We start from the raw sequence: 20433 nt of genomic DNA, 5'->3' as shown, positions 1-20433 counted from the left end.
CTGGGCTGCTGAGACTATGGGATGAATACACATGTCTCTGAGGGCAGGGACCCAGAACCTTCTCATGGGCTCGAATGGCTAAATAGATCTTCCCCGATCTCCCCAAAGTGTTGAGCCTTCCCCATCTGTAGAGATGGGAGTGTGTGCTAGTTACTAGGTATGAAATGAACATGACCATCGGTGTGTGTGTGTGTGAGAAAGAGCGAGAGCGAGAGCGAGAGTGAGACAGACAGACAGAGTGAGCAGTGAGCCACAAGCTGTGAAGGCTTAGAATAAAAGCAGAGATGCAGAGGAGGGGGCTGCTGGGAGAGGCAGGCAATCTGAGTCCTACTGTGCCTCTGTGCAATGAGGGGGTTCCTCCATTTCCTTCTGAGAGGATGGTGGGGGCTTCCCACCCGTCCCGTGGGGCATGTTGTCCCAGGAGCTTGGCTGCTATTGGGAGCAGAGACAGGGACACTTGGTGCAGGTACCTGGGCAATTCCCTCTTCAGTCCCTGAGCAGAGCCGAGTGGGTAATGCAGAGACAGAGGAAGCAAATCTGTGGGCCGGGGAGAGGACCGCGCCCTGGTACAAGTGCTTCTGGCCAGGAGAGCCAAGAGGGTCCAGGAGAGCAAGAAGCCTCACTGTCCCCTCCAAGTGGGCCCAGGAGCCTTGGCAATCACCTGAGGGCTGGGAGGAAGGACAGACCCAGGCCCAAGCCACAGTGGTCCTGAAGCGAAGCAGTGAGGCAGCACCACCAGCCCGAGTCCCACTCTCCTTAGTGACATGGCCCCTTAAGGCTGCGCCTTTCTTCTGCTTCAACCAGGCTGCACAGAGAAGCTCAGAGGAAGAGAAGGCTGTCCTGGGTGGGGCAAGGCCTGTCCTTGGGGACATGGGCGTGTGAGTGTGTGCGCAGACACAGACACGTTTGCAGAAAAAGTCTGGTTGAAAATATGTTGTGAAACAAAGGTTCACCCTTGGGAGCAATTTAGCTGAGCTGCAAACAAACAACGTGCAGGCCCCCCTGGAGAAACACCTGAGCTAGGTGAGCTAAGATGAAGCCCGCGGCTGGGCCCTGGCTGCCCCTCTCCCTGCCCTGCAAAGAACTGCTCCGCTGCCAGAACTGCCTGTCCCATTGAGAGCATCCCAGGGCACTCCTGAAGGGATGGGAGTCACAACAGTCCTCAATGCAGTTTGGGCGTGGGGACGGGGAATTGGGCTCGGGCTCCTCTCCCGGCTTCCTTGAGGGGCATCGGGACTGCGTTGTGGGGCGGCTACCTCTGTGGTGCTTTTCTGATTACCCAGCCCCTTGGAGAGGTTGGGGGGGAGCAGAGGGCAAAATGCCAAGGGGGATGTGGGCACTCCTGCCCAGGCCTCTGGCTATAAACTGCCTGGAGCATCTCCCTGCCCTACTGCCCTTGCCTTGCCCTGAGTGCCATCGTGAAGCGGATCTGCCCCCAGCAAGCCCTGAACTCTCCCATGGAGAAAAGGCACACTGTGGCTAATGGGGGAGAGGAGGGAGGGCTGGGGATCTTTCCGCAGCACATTGCTTATTGCTCATCTGGGAAGTTTCCTGTGGCTCCCCGGGCTTGTGCTGAAGGAGTACCCAACAAGTTCCCCTCCAAAGCAGGCGCTTCTTAAAGGCAGCCCTGTAGCTCAGCAGATGACAAAGGCTGAGCGGATGGCCTCTAGATCTGGGTTGCCAGAGAGCAAGTGGGACCTGATTGCCTTCTGGAGGAAAAGCCCTCCTTGCCCCAGGCTGCAGGTGCCTGGCCCTCTGGTCAAAATCCCCTCCCTATACAAACCAGTTGAATCTGAACAGATTTTCTACGATGCACCTACTAAGTGCCATGCCCACTGCATTTTAAAACTCTTTACTTACATGGGTCTTACATGACCATATTCTCCAGGCAAACATTACAAGTGCAGCTCAAATTCCCCCTTGGTCACCCAATGTCAGTCCTCTCCCCATTGGTGATTTTCTCTCTACTGTTCCATGCTGAGGTGGGTACCTGTGTGTGCCTGGTGGTGTGTACAGGATCTCCTTTAAGCCTCCTTCCCAGCTCCCTGAGGGCGGGATGAGGAGTCCAAGCTGGCAATGCAGGTGCAAGGTGGCCTGTAGGCCTTCTGGAGTGGCTTGCTTCCCCCCCACGAGCTATACCCCAACCCCTACTAATCTGGGCAAAAGCTGACAGTCAATATTCCAGTTCTTCCATCTCAGGCTGGCTTTCTAGCAGCTGGGAGAAGCGGGCCAAGGAAGGGGGCCTGTGGGGAGGGGTCATGAGGGTGCATCTGGGAGAAGCCTGAAACTCTGGCCTCTTGCAAAGGGGACCCTCTTTAGCCTTCCACGGCCCCAGCCTGTCCTGGAAGCCAAGTCCAGTGGGCCTTGGAGGAGACGGAATGGATTTCCCTCTTAGCCCTGCCATACCCCAGATGCCTCTTCTCTCTCCCAGGTTTCTCCCTGGTTCTCCCTCTGGTCAGGTGGGCTGGCCGGGAATGTGACCAAGGCCAGGAGGCAATGTCTGGGGGCTGTGAGCTGGCAGCTCTGTGTCCCCAGACACCATGCCAGGAGCGATGAACACTCCGCACAAGGGAGGTTCCTCAGGGAGCTTGGGAGGGGCCTGCTCTTGAGTCTGAGCAGGGAAGCAGCTTCCAGAGTCAGGCACCCCGGCAGCCAGCCTGCAACTGCCGACTGCTGGGGTGTGCGCAGTGAAGGGTCAGGCATCCAGCCAGCTGGCAGGACAGCTTTACCGGTGGTCAGGTGGGGGGAGTCAGGATGTGTCGCCCTGGGCCAGGGTCATAGCTCCCCTGGGCCACTGTGGGCCTCCCCTGCTGCCATCGGGCAGGGAGGGGCAGCTTTCTGACTGGGAGCTTCCAAGCCGCTGGCTGTGTGGAGTCGGGGTGGGGACTCAGCGGCCCCACTGGCCCAGGGAGGCCTCTGCCGACTTCAGATGCTGATGAGTCCACGAGGGCTCATCCCTGACTGGAGGCTGCGCGGACGGACGCAGATGCTGACCGTGGTTGGGGGGCACCCTGCCTCTGAAGCTATCTGAGCGGTGAGGAAAGGAGCGGGGTTGGGCTGCGGATCCGTTTGTCATCTGAGGGAGCTGAGGGAAAGTGGGGAAATTGAACCCCTTTCAAAGCTTTCAAAGCTCTGGGACTGTGGAGGCTCAGAGGCCATGCTAGCCTTGCCCTGAGGCAGTGGCGCCTTTGTCTTCTCCTAGGAGGGTGGCAGGGAGAGAACTGGGGAAGGTTTGGAGCGGAGGGCCAGAGGGGCCCTACAGCTGTCTGCACAGCAGGACTCATTGCCTGCTGGCCCAGAGCATTTCTGGGCACATGAGGAGCAGTGGAGGTAGGGTAGGGTATTGCTCACAGAAGCCCTACTGGGACGGCAGCCTTTTGTTTGGGCTCTTCAAGGTGTACCCTGGGCCTTTCAAGCTCTGAAAAACGGCCTCTCTGCTGCTTAGGCAACTGTATCCACAGTGCAGTCCGTGTAGTTCTGGTTGAAGGGAGACTTGGGAGCCGGGCAAGGGGAGGCTGCAGGCCGGGCACCCCGTTCTGGTCCTCTAGCTGAGCTTGGACGCACACCAATAAGCATCAGCTACATCCTTGTCAGACAGTGACCATTTGCCTTGTGGCTGGCAGAGGGCCACAGTGTAGAGGATATGGGCCTAGGGAGCTCAGGAAACGTTTCGGATGCCCCAGTATGGAATTTGGAATTGATTATGTAGAATATCTCTCCATCCAGGTAACTTTTACTTGACACTCTCCTTAGTTCTGGGGATCCTGTTTGCGCAGATATGCCTGTCTAGTGGGGCCAGATGATGAGCAAGTAAAGAAATAGTTCATTGTCAGGAGATGGGAAGTCTATGACACAAGTAAAATGAGAATGAATAGCATGAAGCAAGGTGTGGATTTAGGAAAGCACAGAACAAGTGCTAGAAATTCATTCAGTCAGTCATTCTCCATATGTGCACCAAGGGCAGCGAGGTCCTGGAGATTACTGAGGAAACAAAACAGACAAATCCCTGTTCTTAGAAAGTTTATTTCTTGGGTGACAGAATCTGTCCACAGGTTTCAGAAGCAAGAATGAAACACAGTGACAGTTGTGGACTTTCCGAACTCTACCTGAGTGGGAGGTACAGACCAGGAGAGGCTAGGGCAGCAACAGGCAGGATGGAGGGCAACCAATAGGATTTGGGGACAGGATGGGAGATATCAAGGATGATTCCCAGGTTTCTGGATTGAGCCCATGTAGGGTTCAGATGGTCTCAGACAAGCTCTTAGGAGGAGCCTTCCCTGCAGAGGCCTGCCCCAGCCCCATCTCTGTCTGTAAATAAACAAAGCCTCTCTTGGGAAAAGCAGCAGAACTAGGAAGTTTCTGAGGTCATGTGTCCACATTAGAGGTGCTAGGCTCTTGTCAAAACAGTGACCAGCCATGCTGTCCTTCATGGGTGAAGCCCTGCCTCCTCCTTCAAATATAGAGCTCAAGCACCTATTTCACACAGGTGCTAGGCTGGAGCCAGCTGAAGCTAGCCAGTGGTAGTCCAACAGCAAGGGTCCATGGCCTGCCGAGGGTGCGCTGGATTCCCACCTCCACCTTGGGACTGCCTCCCGTCAGTCTCTGCAACCTGCCTTCCCCACACCTGGGCCCCCACCTGGGGCATGAGGGGGTCACAGCAGCTTCAGCACCACGCTTGCAGCCTGGAGAAATGAGTTAAGTCAAGTGCTCAACTCCTGGCAGCTGCCAAATGAATGAGAACCTCCATCTGCATTCCAGCATGGCCGCTGCTTCCTCTTGGCCCTCTCTGTTGCTGCCTGCCTACTCATCTCCCTACTTACCAGCCTGCCATCCCTGGTGATCGTACCCTTGGCACTATTTTTTGCCTGCTGCTCAGGATTTTTTCTTACTGCAATGGTCAGAACTGAATATCTGGGGTACTACTTTCTGGCTGACACTTGAAGCCTGCATCTCTAGGCTGTCCATCCCAGTGGAAAATCTTTGGGAGCATGAACTGGAGACCAGGATGGGCTAGACTGTAAACGAAGCTGGGACACCTGGTCACCTTGAGGGTTTAGTGAGCCCTCTAGGAAGATGCACTTGGAGCTAGATCTCCTCTACCTACCACTTCAGGCTCTTCTGACCTCTGCCTTCTGAGATTTGCCTTTTCTGACCGCTGCCTTCTGAGCTTCCCTTAGAACTTTATCTAGCTCTGGGCTTTATTTATTCCTTCCTTCCTCTCTTCCTCCCTATTTCCTTCCCTCCCTCCCTCCTTTCCTTTCCTCCCTCTTCTTCTTCCCTCCCCTCCTTCTTCTCTTCCACCAATGTTAATGGAGTGTCTTTATGGCTGGAAATGCAGTGCATAACAGCACAGACACGAATGTGTCTCAGTGTGACACAGACACAGAGACAACACAGGCTCAGGCAGTGCACTGTCTAAGTGCAGGGGGCTGCTGGCAAAGAGGTGGCTCGGTCTGGATGCAGGCTTCACCCCAGGCCCAGGAGCTGTGAAGGAGGTCATGGACAGGGAGAGTGAGCCTGGAGTCCATAGCTGGTGACCTGGAGGCCCAGTCAATCACAAGTGTCTGTTTGTCAAAGGGTGGATGACGGTGATGACTTCAGTTTGATTTGGGACAAGATGAGCCATAGCTGTTCAAGGGTAGACAGAGTGGAAAGTCAAGTTGGAAGGAAAGTCTGAAGCTGAGCTGAGACATCTTGCTGCCATTCTCACCTTTGTTACTAAGCATATGCTGTCATCCTTATTTTTGCTACTCTGCACACAATGCATTTTATTTCTCTGGATACTTGTAAGATTTTCTTATTATCAGTGAATTTGAGCAATTTGATTACTATATACTTTGATGTAGTTTCCTTCATGTTTCTTGTGCCTGAGTTTTATGGAGCTTCTTATATAAGTGGGTATATAGTTTCTATCAATTTGGGGAAATTTTGGCCATTATATCATCAAGTAATTTTTCTGCACCTCCTCCTTTGGTCACTCCAATTGCATATATGCTAGGCCAATTGAAGTTGTCCCACAGTTCACAAATGCTTTGCTCTTTTTTTCTGATTCTCTTTTCTCTCTGTGCTTCATCTTGGGTAGTTTTGTTTCACTGTCTTCAAGTTCACTATTTCTTCTTTTGCAATATATGATCTGTGGTTAATTCCATGCAATGTATTTTTCATCTCACAAATTTATAATTTTCATCTTTAGAAGTTTGATTTATATTTTCCAATCTTCCAAACCTCTACTTAAATTTTTGAACATATGTATTACAGTTATATTAGCTGTTTCAATTTATGTGTCTGCTAAATCTAACCTCTATGTCATTTTTTTCTCCTTATGATGGGTCATATTTTCTATTTCCTTGTATGCCTAGAAAATTTGGAGTGTGTGCCACGTATTGTGAATTTTATCTTGTTGGATGCTGGATATTTTTCTAGTCCTAAAATGATTCTTGAACCTTTTTCTGGATGAAGTTAAGTTACTTGTTACTAAGTTAATCTGGAAAGAACACCTGAGGTCAGGAACTCTGTCAGACTCAGCTCTCTAACCTAGCGTACAGTATGGGACCTGGCACACAGTAGGTGCTTTGGAAATATGCATTCTTTTGGGTCTTGTATTTAAGATTTGTTAGAGGGTACCAGAAGATTGCTCAGTCTATGCCCCTACTGAGGCAAGAGCTTTCAATGTACTCTACCTGATATCCATGAATCATGAGGTTTACCAGTCTGGCTAGGGGCATCAGGCACTATGACTGGCCCTGTGTGAGGGCTGGGGACTGTAACTCTAATTTAGGAGAACTGTTCTTTCCCCAACCATGGGCATATTCCTTATAGGCATGATCTGATGAGTATTCAGCTGTGTACTTGAGAGGTACCCTCTGTAGATCTCCAGAGTTGGCACGCTGCACAGCTCTCCAGATTTCTGTCTTGAAAATTCTAACTACTTTGATTTCCCTGGAGTCTCAGTTTTGTCTTCCCAACTCAGGGAATCCTCCAGGCTTTGCCTGGGTTTCCCCATATCTATAGCCTGATCTGGAAACCCTCACATGACAATAAGCTGGATCAATTATAGGGCTCTCATCATTTGTTTCCTGTGTCTCAGGGATCACTGCCATTAGTAGTCTAATGTCTAGAGTCTTGAAAACTTACATAATTTCACAAATTTTGTTTAAGTTTGGTTGTTTTATCCTAGAGGATGTATCTGGTACTTCTTATATTATCTTGGTCAAAAGCAGAGTGTTTGACATTCCTTGAAAATGAACTAATTGGGAAGCAGATATGGCTCAAGTGATTGGGTGCCCATCTACTATATAGGAGGTCCAGGGTTTGATTCCTGGGGCCTCCTGGTGAAGGACAAGCTGGCCCACATGGTGAGCTGGCCCGAGTGGAGAGCTGACCCATGCAGAGAGCTGGCCCAAGTGGAGTGCTGGCCCATGTGGAGTGCTGGCCTGCTCAGGAGTGCTGGCCCACATGGAGAGCTGGCGCGGCAAGATGATGCAACAAAGAGAGACACAGAGGAGAGACAATAAAAAGTGGGAGAATGTGGGCTATGGTGTGGACCACAGGCCATGGGGTGCAGCGATGCCCAGAGATGTACTCACCAAATGCAATGGATGTGTCATGATGATGGGGGAGAGTGTTACTGTGGGGGGAGTGGCGGGGTGGGGGCGGTGGGGGTGAATGGGGACCTCATATTTTTTGAATGTAATATTTTTTTAAAAAATGAATAAATTGAGTAGAATTTGAAAAAAAAAGAATAAAGCATTTTAATAAATATTTTTATGGAAATATTTTTAAAAATGCAGCAGACCAGGGAGCTGAGGTGGTACAAGAGATTGAGTGCCTCTTTTTTTTTTTTGTCTTCTTTTTTTTTTATTGACTTTGTAATAATATTACATTAAAAATATATATATGAGGTCCCATTCAACCCCTCCCCCCCACCCCACCTCTCCCCCCCCAGCAACACTCGTTCCCATCATCATGACACATCCATTGCATTTGGCAAGTACATCTTTGGGCACCTCTGCACCTCATGGTCAATGGTCCACATCATGGCCCATACTCTCCCCCATTCCATCCAGTGGGCCCTGTGAGGATTTACAATGTCCGGTGATTGCCCCTGAAGCACCATCCAGGGCAGCTCCATGTCCCAAAGATGCCTCCACCTCTCATCTCTTCCTGCCTTTTCCCATACCCATCAGCCACCATGTCCACTTTTCCCAATCCAATGCCACCTCTTCTATGTGGATATTGGATTGGTTGTGTCCATTGCACCTCTATGTCAAGAGGAGGCTCAGATTCCACATGGATGCTGGATGCAATCCTCCTACTTTCAGTTGTAATCACTCTAGGCTCCATGGTGTGGTGGTTGTCCTTCTTCTACTCCATCTTAGCTGAGTGTGGTAAGTCCAATAAATCAGATTGTAGGTGCTGGAGTCTGTTGAGGCTCAGGACCTGGCTATCACATTGTCAGTCCAGAGATTCAAATCCCCTAAATATATCTTAAACCCCAACACTAACTGCACCTCCAGCACATTAGCATGAAAGTCTTATGAAGAGAGATCCCATCTGAGTCCAGGAAGGTCTCAGATTTGGTTCCTGGTGCCACATAAAGAAAAGGCAAGCAGACACAGAAAAATACATAGGGAATAGACACAGAGAGCAGACAGCAAGCACAAAAATTGGGAGTGGGGTTGGGAATAAACAAATAAATGAATCTTTTTAAAAAAAGAAAATAAACTAATTGATATGGCAGGGGCCTAAGCAGAATAACAGAAGTAGAAAGCAAAGGAGTAATGGACTGGAAAAAATGCAGGGGCCATTCATTGCGTATTCATTCAAAAGTTATTTATTGAGAACCTACAATGTACTAGGCACTGAGGAAAATGGCTTGGATGAAGGCGGCAATGATGAAGAGAGTGAGAAGCGATTGGGTATAGGATGTGTTTTGAAGGTAGAGCCCTTATGACTTGCGTATGTAGAGTGTGTGGGGTATGAAAGAAAGCAGTGTCAAGGATGACTCTAAGGTTTTTGACCTTAGTAAGTGGAAGAATGATGTTGCCATAAACAGAGTCGCAAATAAGCATGGGAGAATACAATTTGGAGGAGAAGGTCAGGAGCTTGGTTTTGGACATATTGAGCCTGTGACGACTGTTAGAAATCCAGTAATAACATCAAGGAGGCAAACAAGTTGAAGGGAGAAGTCTGGGCTGGTGATATAAATGTGGTAGCTGACAGCATACAGTATTCAAGGCAATGGGACTGGATGAGGAAATGATGAAGAGAAAAATTGTAAGGGATCCATCCCAGGACTGATTCCTGGGATACTCTAATCTCTAGAATTGGGAATAAGGAAGAGACATCTTCAAAGGAAACTAAGAAGGAATGGCAAGTGAGGTAGGGAAAGAACCAGGAGAATGGACACTGTGTCCAGAATGGTGGAGTGGATAAGCCATGTTGAATGCTCTTTGACTGCTTAGAATCTAGACAGCAAAATGATTATCAGAATCATCTGTGCTCCTGACTATCTCCTGTTTTAATCTGGAAGCAACAGAGGTCAGGAACTTTCTGATTGCACCCAGCACAGGACCTGACACACAGCAGATGACTTGGGAATGTGCATGGAAGAGATAAATGGATAAAAGAGCACTGAGCAGCACTGAGCATTTGAATGAGCCATGAATTGGGAATTAGCAGCCTTGACTTCTAGACTTGGCTTTATGACTAACTTGTCCTCTACCTCTCTGGCCTTAACATCTGCATAAATATTCTGAAGGGATTATCCTCAAAATGCTTTCAACCAGGGTTCAAGAACACCCTTGGGCCAGGCTTATTTTTCCCTAAAGTGTTAGACTGGTTGCTCAGCTGGTGGATGAGGAGGAAAGGGGCCCAGCAGTACAAGATGATTGAAGTTGGGCTTTTTACAGAATGTGAAACAGCAGTTTTGTTCCAGCCCCAATCTCAGGAGAAAATAGGGCTCAGTCTCTGCATGAAGCCCTTTCCTTCCTGACCTTTGAGGCCCATTGGGCCCCTAAACTCCTCCCTTCCCTGGGAACTGTCTCCTCATGCTCCTCACACTACTTCTGTCCTCCTCAGCCTTCTCCACTTGGTCAGCCCCTCAGACTCTCTGCCTTGGTTGTAGCTCCTCAGGACCCTCTCTTCTCTCATAACATGGGGGGGGGGGGGAAGGGGAGGAGGACTCATTACCCACCCTAAGAGCTTCAACTTCCACATAAATCTGGATGGTGTCCACATCCTGCCTCCAGTCCAGACTCTGGTGAGTTCTGGGACATTCAGAGCCTGCTGTAGCAGGCCTAGAGAGTGATGGTGAAGGCTTGAGGCCAACCTAGGGCACTGGGAATAGAGGGCAGTGGAGGCACAGATATGGGCCACATTGTGGGGGGCAGAGTGTTCAGGGAAATAAGAAGTTAAGTATGATTTCCAGGGAGTGGATGTGGCTCAATCAGTTGAGCACCTGCCTCCCACACGGGAGGTCCTGGGTTTGGTTCCCAGTGCCTCCTGAAAAAACAAAAACAAAAACGAAAAAGCAAACAACAAGCAAAACAAATGAAAAAAAACAACTTAGGAAAACTGATGTGTCTCAGTGGTTGAGCACCGGCCTCTCACAAACAGAGGTCCCAGGTTCAATCCCTGGCCCCTGGTACCTCAAAAAGAAAAAGAATGACTTCCAAGTTTCTGGTTTGCATTGCGTGGGTAGAGAGCAGGGCCCTTTATGAGTTGGGAAAATTGGTTTAAGTGATTTTGGATTTGGGGTGCCTGTGGGCCAACAAGGAGAAGATGCCCAGCTGTGGGAGATATTGGGGGAGCTTGGGAGCGAGACTATGATTTGGGACACGGTGGTAACAGAAGCCTTGGGACTAGATGAGGTTTCTTTTTTTTTTTTTTTTTATTTTTTATTTTTTATTAATTTTTTTTTTTATTGACTTTGTAATAATATTACATTAAAAATATATATGTGAGGTCCCATTCAACCCCACCCCCCCACCCCCCCTCTCCCCCCCCCCCAACAACACTCGTTCCCATCATCATGACACATCCATTGGATTTGGCAAGTACATCTTTGGGCACCTCTGCACCTCATATACATTGGTTCACATCATGGCCCATACTCTCCTCTATTCCATCATGTAGGCCCTGTGAGGATTTACAATGTCCGGTGATTACCTCTGAAGCACCATCCAGGGCAGCTCCATGTCCCGAAGACGCCTCCACCTCTCATCTCTTCCTGCCTTTCCCCATACCCTTTGTCCATTATGTCCACTTTTCCCAATCCAATGCCACCTCTTCTATGTGGACACTGGATTGGTTGTGTCCATTGCACCTCTATGTCAAGAGGAGGCTCAGATTCCACCTGGATGCTGGATGCAATCCTCCCATTTTCAGTTGTAATCACTCTAGGCTCCATGGTGTGGTGGTTGTCCTTCTTTACCTCCATCTTAGCTGAGTGTGGTAAGTCCAATAAATCAGATTGTAGGTTTCTTAGAGACAGGATGCACATTTGAACCAGCAGCCCAGCTGCCTGTCTAGGCAGAGGACAACTGTCCGCTCTTGTGTCCAGGCATCCAGCCTGAGGCGGTAGCTCTGGTGAAGGGAAGGTGTGCAGCAGAGTTGCCCCTGGGCAGCCAGGCAAAGGGAAGATCCTGTTCCATGGCCGAGAAGGGTCACTGACCCTGGGGGAGGAATCTGTCTTGGGACCAGAACCTCAGCGAAGTTATGATCTTGTGCTGTGCCCCCAGAGCTGTCCCTCCTGTGGCTCAGGGCCACCGTCTAGTGTTTAAGGCCTTCCGTGGGCAGGCCCTGGCCCTTTCTTCCTCACTCCTGTAAGCACAGCTCATTTGGCACTCTGATGTATCGAGGCCCCCTCTGGGCCTGGCCCTGCATTCCCATCCCTCTTCGTCTTCAAGTTTTGGCATCACTCCACCTTTTCCAGGACGCCGTCCCTGAAACCTTGATCGGTGTGACCGACTTTGTTTGCATTGCCTGAAACTTTCTGTCTCCATGACCTGCTGCCTCCAGGGTCTAAGCTGGGGCTCAGGGATGCTGGGTCCTCTCCCTCAGGCACCCTCATTAGCATCTGGATGCCAGAGTCCCATAGAGAGCGCCAGGCGGGCAGCTCTGAGGCTGCTTGTTAGTGCCTCTCGCCACAGCACTTGACGTGCCTGCCATTGCCATGGTGATGGTTTAGGGAGCAGGAACAAGCTGTGTGTTCTCTCTGTCCCTTCTGACAGCCCTAGTGGGGAGAGGCTGCTCTGCGGGCCTCCAGTCCCACACACCCTGACCTCCAGCAGGACGGTGGCCTACTCTTCCCACCATTCTTCCTTTTCCCTACTTTCATTGAAATAAACACAATTTGAAACTTCCCAATTTAACCAATGTGGAGTGTACAATTTAGTGGCATCAGTTACATTCATGGTGTTGTGCCGGCATCACCACCATTTCCCGTATCTTTTCATCATCCCTCCAGACAGAAATTCTGTACCCATGCCCCGCCCCCAGACCCTTGTTAATCCTGATTCTACTTTCCATGTCTATGAATTTACCTATTCTACATATCCCACGTAAGTGGAGCCAGAATATTTATCCTTTTGTGTCTGGCTTCTTTCACATAGCATGATGTTTTTGAGGTTCATGCATGTTGTAGCATGTCTCAGAACTTCATTGTATTTTACTCCAGCCCAATATTCCACTGTACGGCTAGACCACATTTTACATGCCCATTGACCTATGACGGACACTTGGGTTGTTTCCATCTTTTCATCACTGTGAAAAAATGCTGCTTTGAACGTCAGTGTGCAAGTATCTGTTGTCATTTCTCTGAGGCTATGATCTTAGAAGTGGGATTGCTGGGTCATAATGGTAATTCTCTGGTGAACTTTTTAAAGAACTGCTTACCTCTTACATGAGGGGATTCCACAGGGCTCTGCGCTGGGTTGTTTCTGCCTGTGTGATCCCACCCACTTGCTCTCTCTTGCTCACTGTACCCAACCTGCTTCCAAGTCCTGTCCACTTGCCCGCCTGAATCCTTATACACTCTCCACTGACATCTGCCCCCACTCCCCCTGCCCCCTCCTGCTTCCACCCTTGCTGCCCTTGTCACTCTCTTGCCCCTTCAGAAGCTCCCAACAACTCTTCGGAGAGAGTCCTGTCTCTATGCCACTGCCAGTGGAGCCCATGTGACACAGCCAATTCTTGACGCTCTTCCCCTCATGCCCTGTTCCATTCTCTGGGCTCCTCCTTGATTCCCAGTTTGACAGGCATTATTGGAGACAGGTTTAGGGTGCTGGAGACAGTATGGTTATAGCTGAAAGGAAGGCAGCCCTGGAGATGGGATCCTGGTAGAAGAAGGTGATAAAAGAAGGGACTTACGTGTGAGGAGGGTGAGATCTGAGCCAGTCTGAGGAGGGAGGCAGATGCTTCGGGCCAGAGAGACACATCTCCTTCCATGGGGCAGGACTTTGACCAGTTTGGAGGTGCTCCGCTGCTGAAGCATGTGCTGGGCATCTGCAAACAAGAGGTACTAGGAGAAGGGTTAAACTGTTTGGCTCATTCTTTTTGTTTTGTTTTAGAAATGATAGTTGATATTTCAAAATATTCACTGGTGAAAAAGTAAAAGAAATTGTGGTGGATTGTCTAACACATTTTGCAGTTTAACTCTGTTTTCATTTTAAATTACCTCGGGAGTTTGTGTGTGTGGGTGGTGGTGGCACCATCATACTGGAGCTTCAAACCTGATGCACAAGCAATGCCAGATCCTACTGCCCTGAGGGTTCCAGTAATAGCTGGGAGTGCTGGGGTTTGAAAGCAGGCCCTGGTTCTGTTTTCACCCTGCCCACCTGTGGCCCTCCTACTCCCCTTTGGTCCCAGGATTCTTTGTGACCTTCTCCATGAACCTCTCCCTGACAGGTGAGGGTCCCAGCTCCTGGGGCCATATATGGAGGATGACTGAAAAATCCAATGGTGTGAAGAGCTCCCCAGCCAATAACCACAATCACCATGCACCCACAGCCATCAAGGCCAATGGCAAAGATGAGCGCAGGACCAGCAGCAGGTGAGTCTGCTGAGGCTGGGCCATTTCATGGTGACTCACTGTCAAGAAGCCAAAACTCTTTGGCTCAAGAGCACCCTCTAAAGGGATCATGAGGTTTCTAGGCATGTCCCAGGAGGGGAGAGTGCTGACAGAAAGCCCTGGGTCAACTCTTTTCCCTCCTCTGCAGGCCACAGTCTGCGGCTGATGATGACACCTCCTCGGAACTGCAGAGGTTGGCGGACATGGATGCCCCACAGAGGGGCAGGGGTGCCTTCCGCAGGTGGGTTCCACCATGGCCCAGCTGCTCCCCACTCCCACCAATGAGGCTGTTAGGATGGCTCCCACATCCCTCCTCCTCTTGGCCCCACTGGGCCTTGCCACCAAGGACTTCAGGGAACATAGTCAGTACTGTCCTGACTGACTCAACTCCTCCTTTTCCTCCTGCAGGCCTGACCAAGCACAAAGCATTGAGTGGCTGTCTGTTTCAGAGTCAGGGGGAGCTCTCCATCCCAGAAGAGTGGTCTGGAGAGATGGCTCGGTGGTCTCCATCCTGGAGTCTAGGCTTCTCTGGGAAACCAGGAAGCTGGGAAGTCTTCCTCTTAGACTGTTTTCCCTTAACACAACCTCCATCTTGTCCTGAACTCTTTCTGTCTAGTCTTCACTATCATCCGAGATGGTACCTCTCACAGGAAGCCTTCTCAGGACCACTCAGGCCCTGTCAGGCTGCATCAAAGGTCATGCCCCAAGCTCCAGTGCCCTGCCCTCAGTGTGTTGGCAATCCTGGCTTGTTTGCAGTTTTCCTTCTGCCCTCTCCCAGTTCCCTCAGAGGTTGGTGAACCCTGAGTGGCAGGTCTTCTCTGAATGGCACAAGTCTCTGCTTCACACTCCCTCCTTGTCTCACTTCTAGGATCGCCCGCCTGGTCGGGGTCATCAGAGAGTGGGCTAACAAGAATTTCCGTGAGCCGGAGCCTAGACCTGACTCTTTCCTCGAGCGTTTCCGTGGGCCTGAGCTCCAGACTGTGACTGCCCAGCAGGGTGATGGCAAAGGCGACAAGGACGGCGAGGGCAAGGCCACCAAGTAAAGCAGGGGGTAGAATGGGGGTCTCCAAGTCCTGCCATAGGGTAGGGGCAGGTAGTGGACACCTGCTATGCTTTCAACTCCAGAACATTTTCTTGCCCTTGCCCCACAGCCTCTCTAACAGGCAATGGCACACTTGCCATGGAAGCCTCTGGTGGCTTTGGTCACCTTGTGTGGCTCTCATGTAGTGAGAGGCAAGGGCACACAAATGGGGGCTGGAGCAGGGAGGGGTGTGCCAGCCCTTGTCCTCTTTCCTGTGGTCAGGAAGCAAAAAGCTAGAGGCAATTAGGGAGTACTTTGGGCATCCCCTCCTGGAACAGGGGTCTTTGAAGAGGCCATGCTGGGTGCTGGTAGGAAAGGCCAGGAATTTTGGGGAGAGGAAGGAGGAGGCAGAGCTGGAGAGTCTGTCCTTTGAGGAACAATTAAGTGGCAATGGTGGATGTCTGGTCAAGCTGACATTCCTGACCTCTGGCTGGTGGGGGGGAAAGGCTCTTTCAAAGGCAGAACTCAGCATTTGAGAAAGTGATTTGGAGGCAGGCCCCAAACAGGGTGGGTGGGGTAGGCAGGAAGCACATGGTGCTCACTGGCTTGGAGCTTCTCTTTCTTTCTGGGAAGGATGTGGGAGATAGCCCTGTAACCTCATCGCTGTGCTTTGGAAATCCCTCCCTGGGTCCAGAAGCCTGTCCCTGTAGAAAGCTCTAGCCCTTGCCACATCATCTGGGCAAAGGGTCCCAGCAGGACATAGAGTCTGAGCTCTACTCAAATGCCCAGGACCAGGTTGTGAGTCCCAGAAAGATGGGGATCTGAACGGAATCACCCCTTACCCCTCACTCTGTACATCACCTCAGACAGGGCACTTTTAGGGACTCCTGGCCTCTGGGAGCTAGGGTGCTGCCACCCCGGGAGGCCTGGTCCCCAAACCTGGCCTCTGTCTGTCTCCTCAGGAAGAAATTTGAGTTATTTGTCTTGGACCCAGCTGGGGATTGGTACTACCGCTGGCTGTTTGTCATTGCCATGCCTGTTCTCTACAACTGGTGCCTGCTGGTGGCCAGGTGAGTTGGGGCCCAGAAGAGGGTGCCCAGAGCAACCCAACCCACAAGACTTGCTGGGGAGATAGACTCACTCCAACCCAGCCCCACTCTTGGATTCTCCACTTGCCAATGGCATCTGCATTTGCCCTGCCTCAACAGCCACACTTGGCCTAAAACTTAACATGCCACCAAGGCTTCAGGTCTGACCATCTCTGGGAGTCTGTAACCTGCTACTTGCTTTCCTATTCACATCAGCTCTGCCCTAGGTGAGGCTACCCCATCTCTTCCTGAGATGAGCAGGACAGTCCCCCTCTTACCTCTTCCAGTGCATCCTTCACACTTGCAACTAGCATGGTTGGTGGAAACTGGGATCTGATGATGTCACTTCTTCATCAGAAACCCTTCAGTGGTTCCCCATTGCCCACAGGATGATGATCAAGCCCTGAGCAGGGCCTTCAAAACCCCCTGGACCTGCTCCTTGCCTTCTTTCTAGTTCCTCCTTCTGGACACATACCAGCCCCAGCATTCCCTGCTCTTGTTTCCTCAAGAGAAGATTCCCTTTCACTATTTTAACCCACAGAAGTCAGGGTAGGCCTCTCTGAGGAGGGATATCTCTTCTGACATCTGAATGGTCTCCAGTATGAATGAAGGATTTTGAGTAAGGCACAAGGAAGGTCTGCATGGTTTGGTTCTGTGGAGACCAAGCTAGGGTTTTCTTCTAAATGTGACCAAGACGTCAGAAATAGCTGCTTCTTCCTTTGGTGCACTCCCCAAATCATTATCCTGGGCTCCATCCCCTGCTCTGCCCTCTCCTTAGAACCCTATCCATTTGGCCACTACATTCTGTCAATTCTCCCTCCTATCAAGCTCCCACCTCCTCATAACCACTGCCCTAGCGTAAGCCAGACTATTCCTACTCTCGTTCCCTCCTGAAACGATCAGTTCTCTATGTTTGCTGCTCAATAGGCATATGTTGAAGAGATGAACACTTAAAAGCTTCAGCTCACCATGGAGGCTATTTGGCTGTGCATTGTAGTTAATTTTTCCAATGACTGATTCATTCCTTCAGCATATACCCATTGAACACTAGAATCCTGGTGTTCTGGACTAGGTGTGGGGATGCACAGTGTGACTAAAAGATGGTCTCTGCCCTCCTGGAGTTCACAGTCCAGTGAGTGAGGCAGACAAGCAATGGTCAGCCACGATGTCTATGTAGGAGTGTCTATGTTGGGATAGGATTTACTTGTCTGTAAGTCTCCTCCTGGCTCCAGGTGGAATGTAAATCACCAGTTCCCCTGGTGGCCATCTCAAGACCTATACACAGTGAATGCTCATCTTGGAGCCTCCAGAGGCTTTGGCAGGTTCTGAGGGTGAAGGCCAGCCTTGTCCTTCTGCAGAGCCTGCTTCAGTGACCTACAAAGAGGCTACTACCTGGTGTGGCTGGTGCTGGACTACTTCTCAGATTTCGTCTACATCATGGACCTCCTCATCCGTCTGCGCACAGGTGAGAAAGTGACTGAGAAGGTCAGGCAGGACATGACCCAGAAGTTCAAAGGCATAAGTCCCAATTTGCAGGAAGCCTTCTGGACATGGTGTTGAACTGAGCTATCTGGCTGTGACTTGGTTTGGTACTTGTCCCTTTTTGAGCCTCGTGGTCATCACACACTCCGTGAGGTTGGGATCTGGGGTGGTCTCTTAGGGTCATTCCTTCCAGCCCTGCTCTGAGTCCCTAAACCCTTCCCTGGGAAACAGGGTTGATCGGGCAGTTTGTCCTTTGCTGAGCTTCAGCCTACAGGAAGGGCCACATCTGAGGGCAGAGTTGACATCTAGCTTGCATTTCTACTAGGCTTCCTGGAACAGGGGCTGCTGGTCAAAGATCCCAAGAAGTTACGGGACAACTATATCCACACCCTACAATTCAAGCTGGATGTAGCTTCCATCATCCCCACAGACTTCATCTATTTCGCCGTGGGCATCCACAGCCCTGAGCTGCGCTTCAACCGCCTGCTACACTTTGCCCGCATGTTTGAGTTTTTTGACCGTACCGAGACACGCACCAGCTATCCCAATATTTTCCGCATCAGCAACCTGGTCCTCTACATCTTGGTCATCATTCATTGGAATGCCTGCATCTACTATGCCATTTCCAAGTCCATTGGCTTTGGAGTTGACACCTGGGTTTACCCCAACATCACTGACCCTGAGTATGGCTATCTGGCTAGGGAATACATCTACTGCCTTTACTGGTCCACACTGACCCTCACCACCATTGGAGAGACACCACCCCCTGTAAAGGATGAGGAGTACTTATTTGTCATCTTTGACTTCCTGATTGGTGTCCTCATCTTTGCCACCATCGTGGGAAACGTGGGCTCCATGATCTCCAACATGAATGCCACCCGGGCTGAATTCCAGGCCAAGATCGATGCCATCAAACACTACATGCATTTCCGCAAGGTCAGCAAGGAGATGGAAGCCAAGGTCATCAAGTGGTTTGACTACCTATGGACCAATAAGAAGACTGTGGATGAGCGGGAAGTTCTCAAGAACCTGCCGGCCAAACTCAGGGCTGAGATTGCCATCAATGTCCACCTGTCCACACTCAAGAAAGTGCGCATCTTCCACGACTGTGAAGCTGGTCTGCTGGTGGAGCTTGTCCTGAAGCTCCGTCCCCAGGTCTTCAGCCCTGGAGATTACATTTGCCGCAAGGGGGACATTGGCAAGGAGATGTACATAATAAAGGAGGGCAAGTTGGCAGTGGTGGCTGATGATGGTGTGACTCAGTATGCCCTGCTCTCGGCTGGAAGCTGCTTTGGAGAGATCAGTATCCTTAACATTAAGGGCAGCAAAATGGGTAATCGACGCACAGCCAACATCCGCAGCCTTGGCTACTCAGATCTCTTCTGCTTGTCCAAGGATGATCTTATGGAAGCTGTGACAGAGTACCCTGATGCCAAGAAGGTCTTGGAGGAGAGGGGTCGGGAGATCCTAATGAAGGAGGGGCTGCTGGATGAGAATGAAGTGGCAGCCAGCATGGAAGTGGATGTGCAGGAAAAGCTAGAGCAGCTGGAGACCAACATGGAGACCTTGTATACCCGCTTTGCCCGCCTGCTGGCTGAGTACACGGGGGCCCAGCAGAAGCTCAAACAGCGAATCACAGTTCTGGAAACAAAGATGAAGCAGAATGATGATGATTACCTGTCAGATGGGATAAACAGCCCTGAGCCAGATGCTGTTGAGAAGCCATAAGGGCTGGGGCTCAAGTGCCTCCCCAGGCTTGGCCTTGGCTCCAGGAGCTAGAAGAGCTGTGTAGATGTCTGTATTTATTTGCATTACCCTCAAGGACCCCTGACCTCTCCCCAGAGCTTCTCTGTCCCTAGATTCTTATCCTAAACATCCAGGACTGCCCCCCATCCGCTATCAAAGTCCAGGAGCTTCAGCTTGCCCAAGTTTGGGGAAGGAAGAGGAGGCAGCTGAACTATCCTCAAGAGGTCCTTCCTGGGACTGGAACCTGGGCAACCATCTGCTCTGAAGAAGCCCATCTGCAGAATACTGGGCACCCAACTGCAATTCTCCTTTCTCCCACCATCTTTATTTACAGCCAGGCACTACCCCACTTGATTCTGGCCCCTGCTTTTCCCTGCACATGTATATAGTTTGAGCCTGGGCTACAGGCATTTAGCACATGTTCCCAGAGTCTGTCTCCTAAGGCAGGCAAAAGGGGTATGGTGGAGGGCTGCTCCTCCCTGTCAGGCACTCCAACTCCCACTCTGTTAATCAGTCTGCTTGTCTGCCAGCCAGTTATGGGTTCTATGAAGTCTTCTCTGGACTAGGGAGATGATGATGCTTCTGTGCTTTGGTCCATTCTGGGACAGGGAGTGAGGAGCCAGGCAGTAGGCCAGCAGGCAATATCACGTGGAGAAGGAGCTGGTTGGGAACTCTGGCTGCCATGCCCCTGTCCCCTCATGCGAAGCATTTCTGAAAAGGCTCTGGAGGCTGGTGGCTAGTGGGAGACTCTTCAAGTTAACAGCTGCATTAGACTCACAAATTAATAAATTCCTTTGAACTACGTGTGGTTATTCCTCAACTATGCTGTTCACATCCTCTCCCTCCATCCCCCTCTCCCTCTTTCCTCCATACTTCTCTCCTCCTCCCATCCAGGACCCTTTCTACCTGGAATATTCTCTGCTTCCTTCCCTGTCTGAGTCTTCTGGGACTCAGCTCAGGTACCACCTTCTCCGAGAAAACCCCCTTGACTGCAACTCTCTCCCCCAACTAGGCAGGCACTGCCT

At 50.8% G+C, this 20433-nt stretch overlaps 1 protein-coding gene across 1 annotated transcript; it reads left to right on the top strand.

Annotated features, from left to right (window-relative positions):
* The first annotated feature begins 2632 nt into the window (after positions 1-2632).
* Positions 2633-20208, top strand: CNGA2 (cyclic nucleotide gated channel subunit alpha 2). Its single transcript, XM_058291044.1, has 7 exons — positions 2633-3034; positions 13909-14053; positions 14220-14312; positions 14940-15110; positions 16055-16162; positions 17539-17645; positions 17988-20208. Exons 2-7 carry the CDS (start codon positions 13944-13946, stop codon positions 19388-19390), a joined length of 1992 nt encoding a protein of 663 aa, XP_058147027.1. The 5' UTR covers positions 2633-3034; positions 13909-13943; the 3' UTR covers positions 19391-20208.
* The last annotated feature ends 225 nt before the right edge of the window (positions 20209-20433 follow it).

Source organism: Dasypus novemcinctus, chromosome X, assembly GCF_030445035.2.
Source record: "Dasypus novemcinctus isolate mDasNov1 chromosome X, mDasNov1.1.hap2, whole genome shotgun sequence".
Lineage (NCBI taxonomy): Eukaryota > Metazoa > Chordata > Mammalia > Cingulata > Dasypodidae > Dasypus > Dasypus novemcinctus.
This window is presented reverse-complemented; position numbering and strand designations above follow the sequence as displayed.